A 19,328-nucleotide genomic window follows, 5' to 3' on the forward strand; every position below is an offset into this window, starting at 1 on the left:
GGTTTGGAGTTAATTTATAGCGCTCTTTTGTACAATACATAAAGAAACATTAGTTATACACCCAGCTTTGTTTTGACCTGATATGACACGATGGGATAGTTTTTGTTTTATTTCATTCATTCGCAGAGTCACCACCATTCTATGAAAGACCAAGCAAAGTCCCAGAAATACCACTCCCTGGACCTCTTAGACCACCTTGGGAAGATAATCTACCAGATGATATATTTGACGATATTCTGGAACCAATTAATCCACGAAGTCAAGAAAACCAAGTAGACACTATTGAACCAGGAACTGAGCCAGGTAATCAACAACGACAACAACAGCAACAACAACAACAACAACAACAACAACAACAACAACAACAATAATGATAATGATAATAATAATAATAATAATAATAATAATAACTTGCATGGTCTTGTGATTGATCTAAAGAAACCATTTTATACTTTCAAACATTCACATCTAGGCGGTTATGCTTTGGAAACACCCACCGTTTACCTTTTTACAATCGCAAATTTCCAATTTGTGAGTGTTCTGTTTTTGGTCAGTTACCTAGCTGGGGGGTTTACAACCCCCCGAGCTAGGTACTGTTTTGCTATCCGATCTTTCTTCTTTCTTTCTGGCAATAACTTCAAATTGCTTCTCCTCCTACATGTTACACCCTACAATTACGTCACTTGCACATATGTATCGGCTATATCCAGTGCCCATAGGGTCTAAACAGAATTGGGGTCAAAGGTCATTCAGGGGGCATTTCTGGTATTTAACCAAATACCTTCAAAATGCTTCTTCTGCCACATATTATATAGTACAATGATGTCATTTGCATATATGCATCGGCTATACCACACGCCTTAAACTTGCATACATAATTGGGGTCAAAGGTCATTAAGTGGTAAAATCTTATAATTGCATTATCTGGACATCTGTAAGGTGTATGGGGCTCAAACTCGGTGACAACAAATCTCATGATCAGGGGAACATTTTGCCGGGGTCAGGTCAAAGGTCATGCAGAGTTCAAATTTTTGAAATGTATTTTCTGGATATCTGTAAGGGGTACGGGGAATAGGGAATATTTTTGGAACATTTGCAGGGGTCAGGTCAAAGGTCATCTGTGATCAAATCTTAAAATTACATTTTCTGGACATCTTTAAGGAGTACGGGACTCAAACTCGGTGACAACAAACCTCATGACCAGGGGAACATTTTTGAACATTTTGCAGGGGTCAGATACCTCCACAACCCTAACACGCCCCAGCTAGGTTTGTGGTCTATGACCACCATTTGCCACTAGTTCTTCTTCTTTCTTTCTTCTGTCAAACTTACAACAAGCCATCGTAGCCATATGCTTTAGGCCAATGTGACCATATTTGGTCACTAGGACCATTGGGTGGGGGCACAAATGTTACATGACCAACTCGGGGTCAAAGGTCAACTCGGGGTCAAAGGTCATCCAAAGGTCATTATGGCCAAAATGTGATTTTCACTAAAATGCTTCTTCTTCCACAAATTACATAACACAATGTCGTCACTTGCATACCTGCATCGCCTTTAGCCAGTGTCTAAAAGTTGTACAAAGAATTGGGGTCAAAGGTCATTAAGGGAGTAAAATCTTACAATTGCATTATCTCAACATCCATAAGGGGTATGGGGCTCAAACTCGGTGACAACAAATCTCATGACCAGGGGAACATTTTACAGGGGCCAGGTCAAAGGTCATACAGAGGTCAAATTTTAGAAATGCATTTTCTGTACATCTGTAAGGGGTACGGGACTCAAACTCTGTGACAACAAACTTAATGACCAGGGGAATATTTTGGAACACTTTGCAGGGGTCAGGTCAAAGGTTATCTGGGGACAAATCTTATAATTTCCTTTTCTGGACATCTGTAAGGGGTATGGGGCTCAAACTCGGTGACAACAAATCTCATGACCAGGGGAACATTTTGCAGGGGTCAGGTCAAAGGTCATACAGAGGTCAAATTTTAGAAATGCATTTTTTGGACATCTGTAAGGGGTACGAGGCTCAAACTCGGTGACAACAAGCTTAATGACCAGGGGGAATATGTTGGAACACTTTGCAGGGGTCAGGTCAAAGGTTATCTGGGGTCAAATCTTATACCGTAATTTCATTTTCTGTAAGGGGTATGGGGCTCAATTTTGGTGACAACAAACCTCGGGAAACATTAAGGTCAAAGGTCAGGTCAAAAGGTCATTAAATGGTTACATGCCTTGCGATTGTCTGCGCTCTGTGAGCGCAAATTATCTCTAGTTATAATTCTATCTCAGACTGGCTGAGGGGCCAATCAGTTTTGATCAAGTGCGAAGTTGCATATAGTGTATCCCCGTTTGACTCGGTCGCTTTAGAGTCGTCACGGCTTTGTTATAGGCCTACTTGTCATCGCGTGCGAAGTCGCCATCGCCATGTTAGGAGAATTTAGAATCTCTTCTTTTAGCCAAATACTGCAATTGTTTTGATCATCTCATTAATTCTCACTAGTGTACTACTACACGCGGACATTTTATGAGCCAGCAAAAATGATGTCAACATTGGCCTGGATTATGTACTTTCAGTTTCCCACGCGTTTGAATGGGAATTATTTTGCCTACGTTCCACCTGTTTGTCAATATTTTGACATTAAATGTTCTATTCTATATTTTTCAAATGTTCTATTCTATATTGTTTGGCAATAATGTATTTTGCCAATAGTAGATCCAAAGTTGTACTTTTGTGTTTTTAATCGCAAAGATCGGATAGTTTATTCCCAATTCAAATTCTGACCCAAGGGTGCAGAATTCGGCAGAACTTTGATGACGATAATTTAGCCTTTGTTGGACACTAAAATGCATTCGATCCTTAATTTTGTTTCAACCGAGTCTTAAATTAGCAAGCACAATAAGGTGGGTACCAATGTTATATACCGTTGTCCAAATTTTGAAGAAATTTTTCAAATATCTGACCTGCGCAAATCGTTAAGTGTGAATTTCCCATAGATAGACAAAATGGCGTTAGCCAGTTCTTCATCGCCAATCCAGTCAACATCGATCATGTTCGTTAACATCGGTTGATCGGAGATGGTGTCGAACATGCAATATTTATGTCTTCAAACTAGTGCACTTGTAAGACAAAGAATTTTCCAATTCAGAATTAAATCGTCTGTGTTTTACATTATTTACATTGCCTGTCAATCGTCACTAGACTGGAAACTTGGCAAATTGGAATTTGACGAGTGACATGATAATAATGAGCATGGTTGCCGAATTTGGCACCTTCGAAGGTCGAAACACATTGAACCCGGGCATTGACCTGGAAAATCTCGTATTTTGGATAAGTGAAATCGCTTTTTATAGCAAAATATTGTGTTTTTTCTTGAAGCCTATTGAAAAATATCATGGGCACATTAATTTTGTTTGTTTGTCTGTCCGCCTCTATTCTCAAAGACTACGATGGGTGGGTGGATCTTGACCCCAGGCAGAACAAGTTTTGTAACCTATTGGTTAGTGGGTCAAGGTCACCCGAGGTCATCCAGGGGTCATCTGAGGTCTAATTAGCAAAATCTCCTAAGGCCATGGAACTTGGTGGGTACAGTCATAGACGGAAAAAATAACAGACCGCGTATAAGCAGTCAAAGTCTCTGCATCACCCGATATAAATGAGGGCCGATTGTTCCATAAAATGTGACAGACAACACTGCTACGCACTTACCGCATATTTTTACGGTCTATCGCATAATCGCGAAGGCACGCAACGTTTTATCGTGTATACCCCAAGGTCATCCAGGGATCATTTGAGGTGTAATTAGCAAAATCTCGTACGGGCATGAAACTTGGTGGGTACAGTCATGGACGAAAAAATAACAGACCGCATACAAGCAGTCAAATTCTCGGCATCACCTGATATAAATGAGGGCTGATTGTTCCATGAAATGCAACAGGCAACACTGCTACGCACTTACCGCATATTTTTACGGTCTATCGCATAATCGTGAAGGCACGCAACACTTTATCGTGTATACGCGAAGGCACGCAATGCTGGCGCGATTGTACACAGCCAAATTTTTGGAAGGTCATTTTGGGGTCACCCAGAGGTCACCTGAGGTCAAATTACTAAAACTCTCGTATGGGCATGAAACTTAGTGGGTACAGTCAACATTTAGAGCCACATTTTTGAAAGGTCATTTTGGGGTCATCCGGGGTCACCCAGGGGTCATCTGAGGTCAAATAAGCAAAAACTGTGCTATGGACATGAAACTTGGTGTGAACAGTCATCATTTAGAGCCACATTTTTGAAAGGTCATTTTGGGGGTCATCCGGGGTCACCCAGGGGTCATCTGAGGTCAAATTACTAAAAATGTATGGGCATGACACTTGGTGGGTACGGTCAATATTTAGAGCCAAATTTGGGAAGGTCATTTTCGGGTCATCCGGGGTCACCAGGGGTCATCTGAGGTCAAATTACTCAAAACTGTTGTATGGGCATGAAACTTAGTGGGTACAGTCAACATTTAGACCCAAATTTTTGGGGATTTTGGAAGGTTATTTCGAGGTCACCAGGGGTCATCTGAGGGAAAATGAGTAAAAACTGTCCTATGGTCATAATACTTGATGGGTACAGTCATCATCAGCCAGGTAATCGCGAAAAGCCGTAGCCTTTCTACTACCTTAGTTTACAAATCGATAGAACTATTATAAGTTGTAAGGATTATGTACTGCGGATGGAGCAATTTTTTTTTGAGAAATGAAGAGGGACAAACCTTGCAATCATTATTATCAACAGATATACAAAAAAACAAAGACAAGTTCACACAAGAACATTATTGTCTTAAATACATGCACATGTACTTGGAATTAGCATCGCATGACTTCTACATAGCGTCAAGTTACTTACAATGCTTTAAATAGATATTTATAATTTATTCTATGGGTGCATGCACGATAAATAATTTGATTATTGAAATGTCGAAATTAACCTGTTCGTAGTAGGCTAGCACTTTCATGAAAAACATACGCAGGGTAGCAGCACTGACCCTCTCCAGGAACACGGGGTGTTCAAATGGCATGCTACACAAGGTTCTGAACAGAAACAATATACAACCAAATGCAACCACATAGGTTTCTCAAGCAATACCACTCTGCATCTAACACTAATATCAGTTGAGAACCACAAAAGCAGAGAACCGCGAAAGCTGGGAATCGCGAAAGCCGAGAACCGCTCTAGTGTTTTAAATGAGAATAACAATTTTTGACCATATTGCCAGTCAAAAACGTGTAATGTTTTGATACCCCAAAGTTAGTTTTAAGCACTTTATGTACACCGATATTCATACAATTAATGATGCAAGTAGTTTCACTTCCAACGGGTTTTATACGCATTGTGTACCTCAAAATGCGAGAGCTTCATGATGCAGTCATGTCTACAGTAGAATTCACCACGACCTTTGCAGGACTTAAACCCCATTAAAAGCTATTAAACCAAGATAACACTCATTGAAAGCAGCTCAACTGATTAAATCAGATCTTCTCTGGTTAAATCCACACAACACATGTTTCTGTTTTACCTGCGGCAATGAGCAATGAGCTGGTATTATAGTTTCAATTGGGTGAACGATTATAAAGCGAACGCAAGGTAACAATACTGTGGTGGCTTTTGTTTACGAAAATGTTAACCAGCGTTCTTGAAAATGAGAAGCATAATGGTTTGCAGACTTGACACGGTTTGGAAATAATTTCTTCATATTTTTTGGTGTTATCTGTCGTTTACATATCCTTCCTAAAACACAAAAGTGCGAATATTTCCAAACACCTAAATTAGCTAAAAATTTAGGACATGTTACAAAACTATATTTTCTAGAATTTCAGAGAATACTTTAAATATTGGCCGGTTCTTTTTCACACAGTGACGTTAACTAGCCAATGTCCTATTACCTACAACATACACTAAAACACCAAAGTGCGAATATTTCCAAACACCTAAATTAGCTAACAATTTAGGACATGTTACAAAACTATATTTTCTAGAATTTCAGAGAATACTTAAAATATTGGTTGTTATTTTTCACACAGTGACGTTAACTAGGCAATTGCCTATACTTCTAACATACACTAGTTGTAGAGGTCACGCGTCAATTGTGAGAGCTCTGTGTATTGTGTATAGGAAAACGGACAGTAACTGCAGTATGTCAGGGGCGAACCCCGCCATAATGCCGCCCACAAGGCCAACTTGCTACTGTCCTGACACCCTCAGTATAACCTACTTTACAGAATGTGTATAATTTCTACTCGTTTTCATTTTCACTTCTATATTATCCTCCTTAGGTGAATCAGGAGGACCAGTGGAGCAAGGAAAACAAGGAGGCCCAGGTAAAAAAAAGAAAAAAGCTTAAAAGGGGTCAGATAGTCAGGTAATGAAGGAAATTATAAAGAGAAGACAACGAAGAAGTAGAATCATGAAGTGTAAAACGTTTTCTTACTTATGTGGTCTAATCGTGTCTAGTTGCCACTCTCTCCAGATTAATAATCTAATCCTGCACATTATGACACCACATTGAATCCAATGTGACCTGTTTCAGTTTCAGCCTCCCCAAAAGGAGAGTTTTATTACATTGTAAATATAGGCCACCGGCCCTTTTCACATCTATAAAATCAATGATTACAATATTTACCAATTATAGAAACACATACAAACAAAGTCAGTCATTTTTTTTTCAATACTGTATCTGGTAAGCAGTGCATAATGGCAGTATGAAGCAAGTTCTTTTAAAGTGTGTTCATTTGATGAAGTCATAAAACGAATGAAATTTGCCATTGTTGGCCTCGAGTCCAAACAGGAGGGGAAATATTTTGCTCTAAGATCATCGAAGAAGCTGCATTTTAGGAGAAAGTGCAATTCATCTTCAACTTCTTCTTCGTCGCATAAAAACAAACACGTTCATCATAAGGCAAATTTTCTCTCCGTCCTGTCTCGACTCGAAGGCAATGACTAGAACATCGTAATCTTGCCACGGCAGTTATGAATCGATTATCATTAAATACATCAAGATAGTGTTCAGAAATGCACATGTTCTTAAATTCCCGATATAGAATAAGGCGACCGTTTGATGATACCTCTGCCACCCAGTCTTGATGAGAGATGTCAGAAACTCTTTGGCTAAACGAGTTTAAGAATTCGTTTTCATTACCTATATCTTGTGCAAGCCATGCATAGCCAAAGCCATACGAGAACAGAATATCTTTAACAGCGCTTGCCCAAGTTGTTTTACATTTTCATCAAGTCTAAGTAGCATCTTATATGCAATTCTTGGATATCTATGATCGGGAAGTCGCAAAATCCTCAGCCAATATTTTATAAACCTGATTATTTGACGAGTGTATAAAGATGATCTACCACACTCACCCAGAGCTGCACAATTTGGAGTTGATGAATTTACACCAAGGAAAAACTTACACGCTTTTGTTTGGACTCTTTCAATAAGATGATATTCACCAAAGCCCCAAATTTCAGACCATACATAAGAATGGGAGCGACAGTTGAATCAAAAACTTTAAAGAAGTGCCGCATGTGCAAAGCACCCACCTTTTTTGAAATTAAACGCAACTGCGCCATAGCTTTACTAGCTTGGTCCGACAAAGTGCGTGTTGCTTTTCCCCATGTATTTCCTGGTGTTAAATCTAAACCAAGATATTTATAAGTATTTGTTATTTCAATGCGATTTCCCTTAAAAAACCATCTTTCACGCTGCGCAATTCTGCCACCCCGTCTAAAAATAAGCACTCTGGTTTTTGCGATATTTACATCAAACCCCATTCATCACAAAATCGGGCGAGAATATTTATATGCCGTTGTAGGTCATAAACCGTATCAGCAATAAGTACAATATCATCGGCAAAAAATAAGGATTTGATTTCGTTCACACCTTTTCCAATATTGATACATTTTCCACCTCTATTTTCAAGCATTTCATGAAAAATTGATATAAAAATCGAAAAGAAAGATGGACTTAGCATACAACCTTGCCTAAGACCAATATTACAAGGGAAAAAATCAGTGATGTGGTTTTATCCACTTTAACTGCAGATGTTAGCTTCTTGTATATACCAGAAATACATTTATAAAAGTTACCAGAAATACCAACTTCGGATAGGCGCGACAAAGCTTATCAATTTGCACTGTATCAAAAGCACGTGCGAAATCAACAAAAATACAATAACATTTGCGACCTCGACTGAATTGATTGTTGATAATTGCATGGAGAGTGAATACATTGTCGATAGTTGAATAGCCTTTCCGAAAACCAGCTTGAGCTTCTGGAATAATACTTGTGTTTTCAATGAATTTGTTCAATCGACTGTTTAGCACACTAGTGAATATCTTACTGAACACATTAATCAATGATATACCACGATAATTTCTAACATCATTTGTATCACCTTTTTTTTTGTGAAGAGGGGTGATAACAGACATGCACCAATTATCAGGAATAATCGCTGAGGAGAAAACAACATTAAAAATACAGGTCAAGCATGGCAAAATATCATTAATGCAATATTTATACATTTCACTACATATACCATCCGTGCCAGTTGACTTGTTACACTTCAACTTTCTTATCGCCTCAATGATTTCAATATCAGTTATATCAACATTCAAATACTGGGCATGATCTTGATTTACACCAACATTCATATTATGTTCATTATCATTCACATCACGATTTAGATCTGATTTGAGAAGAGAGCTAAAATGATTAAACCAATCAGATGGAGAAATTTTTGGATCTTTTTGGATCTCACCTTCTGTTCTCAAAAACTTTATGAATTTCCAGAAAGACTTTGGATCGACACAGACACACAGTTTGAAACCATTTTTTCCTTCAAAGAATTTTTGTAATCACGCTTCTTCTTTCTACATAAATTCTTGTATGCCCTTTTACTCATCTGGTAAAAATTCAAATTTTCACTGGTACTACTTTTCCGAAACAACTTTAGACGAGACAGTTTTTCTTTTTTCATATCACGACATTCATCATCAAACCATCCACCTTTACTTTGTTTCTTGGAGTTGTATGTGGTACAACACTTCATGTGGTTTGCAGCCTTTTGTAATAAACAAATAAACTTTTGAACACCATCATTTATATGACCATTAGCTATCATTGTACAAATTTCATCAAATACATGCTTATTTTCAAACACATTTCTTGAAAACTTACCACTTTTCTCAACCGACCAGCAATACTTATCAATGGTATGAATTTTGCAATTATCCTTGAGACCATTATGCAAAGAAAGTTTAACATTGCAATTTAAAGACCATTTTAAAGGCATATGATCAGATTCAGTCATAATATCTACAGAAAAATCACTTATATACTCAAAAAGTGGTGAAGAAATAATCAAATAATCAATCACACTTTTGCCCTGTGAACTAATGAACCAATGTGACCTCAAGAAGTAAAGTTACAAGCAATTGAATAGACGAAGGTCCAGTTTTAAAAATGACAAATTGGCCTATACAAGGCGCAAAAAGATTCCAACAAGCGCAACAAAGAGGCAACACATTTTCTTCAATGAAACTTTATTTAAAGCAGTATTCATTTCAGTTTTACTTCTCTGTACTTTTCATAACTTCGATTTTATTTGTCAGCTCTTTTGTTTCAGTTTTCTTTTGTTCCTTTTGTTTTAAATTAAAGGCACACACAAATTAGCCATTTACCATTCTCAAACCAAATGTCTAGTCCGTGGAGTTTTGAATAGGCCAGTGTGTCACTTTTAAAACGGGACCTTCATCTAATCAAATGCTTGTAACTTTGCTTCTTGAAGTCACATTGGATTCAATGGGGTGTCAAAATGTGCCGGATTAGATAGTGCATCTATTAAAAAAACAAATTTACCCCAATATGGTTCAGTTTTGAAATTGTGATTATTTTTCCAAGTGTAAGGATACTTTCTTGGAGCAGTATAACAAATCAAGAAAGATCAATGATTATTAGAATTAAGTATAGAGTCTCTGCATGCTTTTATCGATTGGCTTCAAACAAAGGATTTGAACCGTGTGAGACGAACTGTCGCGGTATATTGCAATCATGCTTCACTCCTCTTTTCGCAAACGCCCAGAATTTCTAGCAAGGTGTTAAAATAAAAAAAAAATTTAAGGCTAATTTATTGCACGTTATAGGAAATAGCCGACTGGGAGGGTTTTCAATGAAATATTTTTTGTGTTAAAACTGAAGCATCCTATGTATAAAAAAATATTGAATATTAACTGCACATCATATATAACGAATCGTGATACCCAATTGTGACACATTTGATGGCGTTTAAGAGACAGAGAATTCTATTTCAATTTTATATAGGCCAAAATATTTTTTAATTTAGTGAGAATGACGATAGAAAAATTACATTAGACCCCGTCAAACATACTGTTTCGTTTTTATGATAATCTAATATTTCCTGAAATAAACTTTGGGGTCTAATGTGGATTTGTATATAAATGATAAAAACATCGAACGTGTATACGAATAGCACGTGTAGCCCGGCGAGTCAAAATCGATATAATGTATTATTGTGCATGTATAGAGGCCAATTTATTGTCGGATTTCTGTTAGTAGAACACGCAGTTATCAACAATTGAGCGCTATTTAATACACCGTTTTTAAACTAATAACATTCCAAAATATTTTACGTTTTCTGTCTTTGCTCGTCACGGTGGTAGGCGTATGTTAAAGTTGCAATTATATGTTCAAATAAGTTTCAAGATGGATACCAACAAGTCAGGTAGCCGAGCGGTCTAAGGCGCTAGGCTCATACAGTATCCATGATCGCGACGCGGCGTGAGTTCGAGCCCCACCTCTGCCGAATTTAATTTACATTTTTAAAATTTCATATTAGGGAAATGTGGCTGAATGCATTTGAGAAGTCCGCCATATTTACGATATGATACGTCTTATGCACAACCTCTATGAAACACATGAATCTACAATATCAGAAACGATATTACGGGATATTTATTTGTTGGAAAAAAATCATTTGAGGACATATACCAATACCAAGGTATTATAGTCATGGATAGTGCACAATGGGCCGCCCTTTGAGCCATGAAGGGCGAGTTTCCCGAAAGGAGTCTTAGTAAGCCTTAGTCTTAATGTGGCCTTGAGGCTACTAAGCATAGCCCGCTCTCGAATCCCGAGTCTTAACTCTAGCCGGATTTCTTCATCGCAAATTCAACCTAGTCTTAGTGGTCTTGCAGGCTTAACGCTTGACAACCTCGTCCCTTTCAACCAGCGACTTAATTGTATAGGCTGTTGGAGGTAGATGTGCATAAGCTGAGGTCCTCACGGTTTACCGTACTAACAAGGTTGCCGTTTCATTATCGTAATGTTCCCGGCGCAAAGACTAGCCTAGACCCGCGGTCTTGTGCTTGGGCTTATATCGTACGCAACTTGATGCAATAATATTATGTTTGTTTTTGTGTCTTTTATGTATTATTTTATTTCCACTTGACTTTTTATGAGTCCAACTTGTATGAATTATACGTCGATGCTTTTTACTCGTGATTTATTCTTTGCATTTCAAAAGGGTTTAACTGTAAGCCTATATTGCTTTCTTGCTTATTTTGGGTGGTTTTTCCGAACCAAGACAGCTCTCCATGTCCTCCTGTACTGTCCTGCATCGCCGTTCCCAAGGCAGATGCTTCCAGTCTGGTGTCTTGCTTGAGTACATCTACGTATGTAAGGGGTGGTCGGGTTTCTTGTTCCATGTTTGGGTGCCCAGTTTATCAGGTTGGCGACAGGTTCACACTTGCTCCTGAAGCAGTGGCCAGAGAAGCGTGTTCTCCTTTCTCTGATCTTCTCTGAGAGCCTTGGGAGGTCTCCATACAACTCTTTGTTGCTTATGTGCTGTTTCCAATGGATGTTGTACACTGCCCTAAGCATACGGGTGTAACAGCCGTCCAGCTCTTTAGATATGATTGAACAGATTCATCAGGATCGGTATAGTAAACTGGTTAACAAAAATGTTTTTGTCTAATTAAAAAACCGGAATATTTTGAGCCCATGTTGAAAAAAAAATCGTGATACATTCGGACGTTAACATTTTGACCCTGATTAGTGATGTGTGACTTGAGTTGTCCAAAAAACACCTAATATCTTAAAAGATTAGTATTAGTTTGCGTTTATGGACTGCACATTTAAGGTGCACAATATTAGCCAATAGACCTATTATATTATAACAAAATTAATATAGATGTTATGACATACGTTATATATATGAAAAATGACTAATAAATGGTGTTGAGTCATGTTTTTTTTTAATATCCGGTATGTTTCTCTTAATTTAGTATAACATTTGGGTGCAATTTCTTGACCGATTTAATATGTACACATGTGGACACCCTCAGTATAACCTACTTTAAACACAGAACGTGTATAATCTCTGTTATTTTGTTCTCATTGCCACTTCTATATTATCCTCCATATGTGAACCAGGTCAGCCAGGAGGACCAGGTCCGCAAGGAAGACCAGGAGGACCAGGTCCACAAGGAGGACCAGGAGGACCAGGTCCGCAAGGAGGACCAGGAGGACCAGGTCAGAAATACACCTAATTGCCCATTTCACAACCCCCTAATTGCCCATTTCACAACCCCCCTTCACTAGCTATTAATACACGGTGCACACCATGAAATTCTTTAAAGTAATTGCAATTGTGCCAATGTACACGTTTTACAATAAGGAATGAACTTTTTAGATTTTAGACTGCAACAAGTCTGTTTTAGTCTGATTACAAGTATATCTTTTTAAAACATGTTTTAATAAAAAATTACAAAATTGTAATTTTTAGATGATTTTGTTTTCTAATTAAAAAGAAGGAATATTTTGAGCCCATGTTGAAAAAAAATCGTGTTACATTCGGACGTTAACATTTTGACCCTGATTAGTGATGTGTGACTTGAGTTGTCCAAAAACACCTAATATCTTAAAAGATTAGTATTAGTTTGCGTTTATGGACTGCACATTTAAGGTGCACAATATTAGCCAATAGACCTATTATATTATAACAAATATAGATGTTATGACATACGTTATATATATGAAAAATGACTAATAAATGGTGTTGAGTCATGTTTTTTTTTTAATATCCGGTATGTTTCTCTTAATTTAGTATAACATTTGGGTGCAATTTCTTGACCGATTTAATATGTACACATGTGGACACCCTCAGTATAACCTACTTTAAACACAGAACGTGTATAATCTCTGTTATTTTGTTCTCATTGCCACTTCTATATTATCCTCCATATGTGAACCAGGTCCGCAAGGAGGACCAAGAGGACCAGGTCCACAAGGAGGACCAGGAGGACCAGGTCCACAAGGAGGACCAGGAGGACCAGGTCCGCAAGAGGACCAGGAGGACCAGGTCCGCAAGGAGGACCAAGAGGACCAGGTCCTGCAAGGAGGACCAGGAGGACCAGGTCAGAAATACCCTAATTGCCCATTTCACAACCCCCCTAATTACCCATTTCACAACCCCCCTTCACTAGCTATTAATACACGGTGCACACCATGAAATTCTTTAAAGTAATGGCAATTGTGCCAATCTACACATTTTACAATAAGGAATGAACTTTTTAGATTTTAGACTGCAACAAGTCTGTTTTAGTCTGATTACAAGTATGTCCTTTTAAAACATGTTTTTAATAAAAAAAATACAAAATTGTAATTTTTAGATGATTTTTTTTCTAATAAAAAAAAAGGAATATTTTGAGCCCATGTTGGAAAAAAATCGTGTTACATTCGGACGTTAACATTTTGAACCTGATTAGTGATGTGTGACTTGAGTTGTCCAAAAACACCTAATATCTTAAAAGATTAGTATTAGTTTGCGTTTATGGACTGCACATTTAAGGTGCACAATATTATCCAATAGACCTATTATATTATAACAAATATAGATGTTATGACATACGTTATATATATGAAAAATGACTAATAAATGGTGTTGAGTCATGTTTTTTTTTTAATATCCGGTATGTTTCTCTTAATTTAGTATAACATTTGGGTGCAATTTCTTGACCGATTTAATATGTACACATGTGGACACCCTCAGTATAACCTACTTTAAACACAGAACGTGTATAATCTCTGTTATTTTGTTCTCATTGCCACTTCTATATTATCCTCCATATGTGAACCAGGTCCGCAAGGAGGACCAAGAGGACCAGGTCCACAAGGAGGACCAGGAGGACCAGGTCCACAAGGAGGACCAGGAGGACCAGGTCCGCAAGGAGGACCAGGAGGACCAGGTCCGCAAGGAGGACCAAGAGGACCAGGTCCGCAAGGAGGACCAGGAGGACCAGGTCAGAAATACACCTAATTGCCCATTTCACAACCCCTAATTGCCCATTTCACAACCCCCTTCACTAGCTATTAATACACGGTGCACACCATGAAATTCTTTAAAGTAAGTGCCATTGTGCCAATGTACACGTTTAACAATAAGGAATGAACTTTTTAGATTTTAGACTGCAACAAGTCTGTTTTAGTCTGATTACAAGTATGTCCTTTTAAAACATGTTAAAAATAAAAAAATTACAAAATTGTAATTTTTAGATGATTTTGTTTTCTAATTAAAAAAGAAGGAATATTTTGAGCCCATGTTGAAAAAAAAATCGTGTTACATTCGGACGTTAACATTTTGACCCTGATTAGTGATGTGTGACTTGAGTTGTCCAAAAACACCTAATATCTTAAAAGATTAGTATTAGTTTGCGTTTATGGACTGCACATTTAAGGTGCACAATATTAGCCAATAGACCTATTATATTATAACAAATATAGATGTTATGACATACGTTATATATATGAAAAATGACTAATAAATGGTGTTGAGTCGTGTTTTTTTTTTAATATCCGGTATGTTTCTCTTAATTTAGTATAACATTTGGGTGCAATTTCTTGACCGATTTAATATGTACACATGTGGACACCCTCAGTATAACCTACTTTAAACACAGAACGTGTATAATCTCTGTTATTTTGTTCTCATTGCCACTTCTATATTATCCTCCATATGTGAACCAGGTCCGCAAGGAGGACCAAGAGGACCAGGTCCACAAGGAGGACCAGGAGGACCAGGTCCACAAGGAGGACCAGGAGGACCAGGTCCGCAAGGAGGACCAGGAGGACCAGGTCCGCAAGGAGGACCAAGAGGACCAGGTCCGCAAGGAGGACCAGGAGGACCAGGTCAGAAATACACCTAATTGCCCATTTCACAACCTAATTGCCCATTTCACAACCCCCCTTCACTAGCTATTAATACACGGTGCACACCATGAAATTCTTTAAAGTAATTGCAATTGTGCCAATGTACACGTTTTACAATAAGGAATGAACTTTTTAGATTTTAGACTGCAACAAGTCTGTTTTAGTCTGATTACAAGTATATCTTTTTAAAACATGTTTTTAATAAAAAAATTACAAAATTGTAATTTTTAGATGATTTTGTTTTCTAATTAAAAAAGAAGGAATATTTTGAGCCCATGTTAAAAAAAAATCGTGTTACATTCGGACGTTAACATTTTGACCCTGATTAGTGATGTGTGACTTGAGTTGTCCAAAAACACCTAATATCTTAAAAGATTAGTATTAGTTTGCGTTTATGGACTGCACATTTAAGGTGCACAATATTAGCCAATAGACCTATTATATTATAACAAATATAGATGTTATGACATACGTTATATATATGAAAAATGACTAATAAATGGTGTTGAGTCATGTTTTTTTTAATATCCGATATGTTTCTCTTAATTTAGTATAACATTTGGGTGCAATTTCTTGACCGATTTAATATGTACACATGTGGACACCCTCAGTATAACCTACTTTAAACACAGAACGTGTATAATCTCTGTTATTTTGTTCTCATTGCCACTTCTATATTATCCTCCATATGTGAACCAGGTCCGCAAGGAGGACCAAGAGGACCAGGTCCACAAGGAGGACCAGGAGGACCAGGTCCACAAGGAGGACCAGGAGGACCAGGTCCGCAAGGAGGACCAGGAGGACCAGGTCCGCAAGGAGGACCAAGAGGACCAGGTCCGCAAGGAGGACCAGGAGGACCAGGTCAGAAATACACCTAATTGCCCATTTCATATCCCCCTCATTGCCCATTTCACAACCCCCCTTCACTAGCTATTAATACACGGTGCACCATGAAATTCTTTAAAGTAATTGCAATTGTGCCAATGTACACGTTTTACAATAAGGAATGAACTTTTAGATTTTAGACTGCAACAAGTCTGTTTTAGTCTGATTACAAGTATGTCTTTTTAAAACATGTTTTTAATAAAAAAAATTACAAAATTGTAATTTTAGATGATTTTTTTTCTAATTAAAAAAGAAGGAATATTTGAGCCCATGTTGAAAAAAAAATCGTGTTACATTCGGACGTTAACATTTTGACCCTGATTAGTGATGTGTGACTTGAGTTGTCCAAAAACACCTAATATCTTAAAAGATTAGTATTAGTTTGCGTTTATGGACTGCACATTTAAGGTGCACAATATTAGCCAATAGACCTATTATATTATAACAAATATAGATGTTATGACATACGTTATAAAAATGAAAAATGACTAATAAATGGTGTTGAGTCATGTTTTTTTAATATCGGTATGTTTCTCTTAATTTAGTATAACATTTGGGTGCAATTTCTTGACCGATTTAATATGTACACATGTGGACACCCTCAGTATAACCTACTTTAAACACAGAACGTGTATAATCTCTGTTATTTTGTTCTCATTGCCACTTCTATATTATCCTCCATATGTGAACCAGGTCCGCAAGGAGGACCAAAAGGACCAGGTCCACAAGGAGGACCAGGAGGACCAGGTCCACAAGGAGGACCAGGAGGACCAGGTCCTGCAAGGAGGACCAGGAGGACCAGGTCCGCAAGGAGGACCAAGAGGACCAGGTCCGCAAGGAGGACCAGGAGGACCAGGACAGAAATACACCTAATTGCCCATTTCACAAGCCCCTAATTGCCCATTTTCACAACCCCCTTCACTAGCTATTAATACACGGTGCACACCATGAAATTCTTTAAAGTAATTGCAATTGTGCCAATGTACACGTTATACCATAAGGAATGAACTTTTTAGATTTTAGACTGCAACAAGTCTGTTTTAGTCTGATTACAAGTATATCTTTTTTAAAACATGTTTTTAATAAAAAAATTACAAAATTGTAATTTTTAGATGATTTTATTTTCTAATTAAAAAAGAAGGAATATTTTGAGCCCATGTTGAAAAAAATCGTGTTACATTCGGACGTTAACATTTTGACCCTGATTAGTGATGTGTGACTTGAGTTGTCCAAAAAACACCTAATATCTTAAAAGATTAGTATTAGTTTGCGTTTATGGACTGCACATTTAAGGTGCACAATATTAGCCAATAGACCTATTATATTATAACAAATATAGATGTTATGACATACGTTATATATATGAAAAATGACTAATAAATGGTGTTGAGTCATGTTTTTTTTAATATCCGATATGTTTCTCTTAATTTAGTATAACATTTGGGTGCAATTTCTTGACCGATTTAATATGTACACATGTGGACACCCTCAGTATAACCTACTTTAAACACAGAACGTGTATATAATCTCTGTTATTTTTGTTCTCATTGCCACTTCTATATTATCCTCCATATGTGAACCAGGAGGTCCCAAGGAGGACCAAGAGGACCAGGTCCAAGGAGGACCAGGAGGACCAGGTCCACAAGGAGGACCAGGAGGACCAGGTCCGCAAGGAGGACCAGGAGGACCAGGTCCGCAAGGAGGACCAAGAGGACCAGGTCCTGCAAGGAGGACCAGGAGGACCAGGTCAGAAATACACCCCTAATTGCCCATTCACAACCCCCTAATTGCCCATTTCATAACCCCCTTCACTAGCTATTAATACACAGTGCACACCATGAAATTCTTTAGAGTAATTGCAATTGTGCCAATCTATACATTTTACAATAAGGAATGAACTTTTAAGATTTTAGGCTGCAACAAGTCTGTTTTTAGTCTGATTACAAGTATGTCCTTTTAAAACATGTTTTAATAAAAAAAAAATACAAAATTGTAATTTTTTAGATGATTTTTTTCTAATAAAAAAAAGGAATATTTTGAGGCCCATGTTGGAAAAAAATCGTGTTACATTCGGACGTTAACATTTTGAACCTGATTAGTGATGTGTGACTTGAGTTGTCCAAAAACACCTAATATCTTAAAGATTAGTATTAGTTTGCGTTTATGGACTGCACATTTAAGGTGCACAATATTAGCCAATAGACCTATTATATTATAACAAATATAGATGTTATGACATACGTTATATATATGAAAAATGACTAATAAATGGTGTTGAGTCATGTTTTTTTAATATCGGTATGTTTCTCTTAATTTAGTATAACATTTGGGTGCAATTTCTTGACCGATTTAATATGTACACATGCTTAGACACCCTCAGTATAACCTACTTTAAACACAGAACGTGTATAATCTCTGTTATTTTGTTCTCATTGCCACTTCTATATTATCCTCCATATGTGAACCAGGTCGCAAGGAGAGACCAAGAGGACCAGGTCCACAAGGAGGACCAGGAGGACCAGGTCCACAAGGAGGACCAGGAGGACCAGGTCGCAAGGAGACCAGGAGGACCAGGTCCTGCAAGGAGGACCAAAGAGGACCAGGTCCGCAAGGAGGACCAGGAGGACCAGGTCAGAAACACACCTAATTGCCCATTTCAACCCCCCTAATTGCCCATTTCACAACCCCCCTTCACTAGCTATTAATACGGTGCACACCATGAAATTCTTTAGGAGTAATGGTGCAATTGTGCCAACCTGTCACGTTTTACAATCAAGGAATGAACTTTTAGATTTTAGGCTGCAACAAGTCTGTTTTAGTCTGATTACAAGTATGTCTTTTTTAAAACATGTTTTTAATAAAAAAAATTACAAAATTATAATTTTAAATTGATTTTGTTTTCTAATTAAAAAGAAGGAATATTTTGAGCCCATGTTGAAGAAAAAATCGTGTTACATTCGGACGTTAACATTTTTGACCCTGATTATTAGTGATGTGTGACTTGAGGTTGTCCAAAAGCACCTAATATCTTAAAAAGATTAGTATTGGTTTGCGTTTATGGACTGCACATTTAAGGTGCACAATATTAATAATAGACCTATATATTATAACAAATATAGATGTTATGACACGTTATATATATGAAAAATGACTAATAAATGGTGTTGAGTCATGTTTTTT

General features: G+C 37.5%; 1 protein-coding gene across 1 annotated transcript in view; it reads left to right on the top strand.

The window, feature by feature from the left end:
* LOC140154594 (uncharacterized) overlaps positions 1-18,795 on the top strand; it is a 47,288-nt gene extending 28,493 nt beyond the window's left edge. Inside the window, exons 8-16 of the mRNA XM_072177161.1 lie at positions 127-303; positions 6,322-6,366; positions 12,507-12,587; positions 13,310-13,471; positions 14,195-14,356; positions 15,081-15,242; positions 15,963-16,124; positions 17,786-17,866; positions 18,644-18,795. Of these exons, the coding sequence (XP_072033262.1) occupies positions 127-303; positions 6,322-6,366; positions 12,507-12,587; positions 13,310-13,471; positions 14,195-14,356; positions 15,081-15,242; positions 15,963-16,124; positions 17,786-17,866; positions 18,644-18,795 (1,184 nt within the window). The remainder of the gene's footprint in view (positions 1-126; positions 304-6,321; positions 6,367-12,506; positions 12,588-13,309; positions 13,472-14,194; positions 14,357-15,080; positions 15,243-15,962; positions 16,125-17,785; positions 17,867-18,643) is intronic.
* Positions 18,796-19,328: the final 533 nt, after the last annotated feature.

Source organism: Amphiura filiformis, chromosome 6 (genome assembly GCF_039555335.1).
Source record: "Amphiura filiformis chromosome 6, Afil_fr2py, whole genome shotgun sequence".
Lineage (NCBI taxonomy): Eukaryota > Metazoa > Echinodermata > Ophiuroidea > Amphilepidida > Amphiuridae > Amphiura > Amphiura filiformis.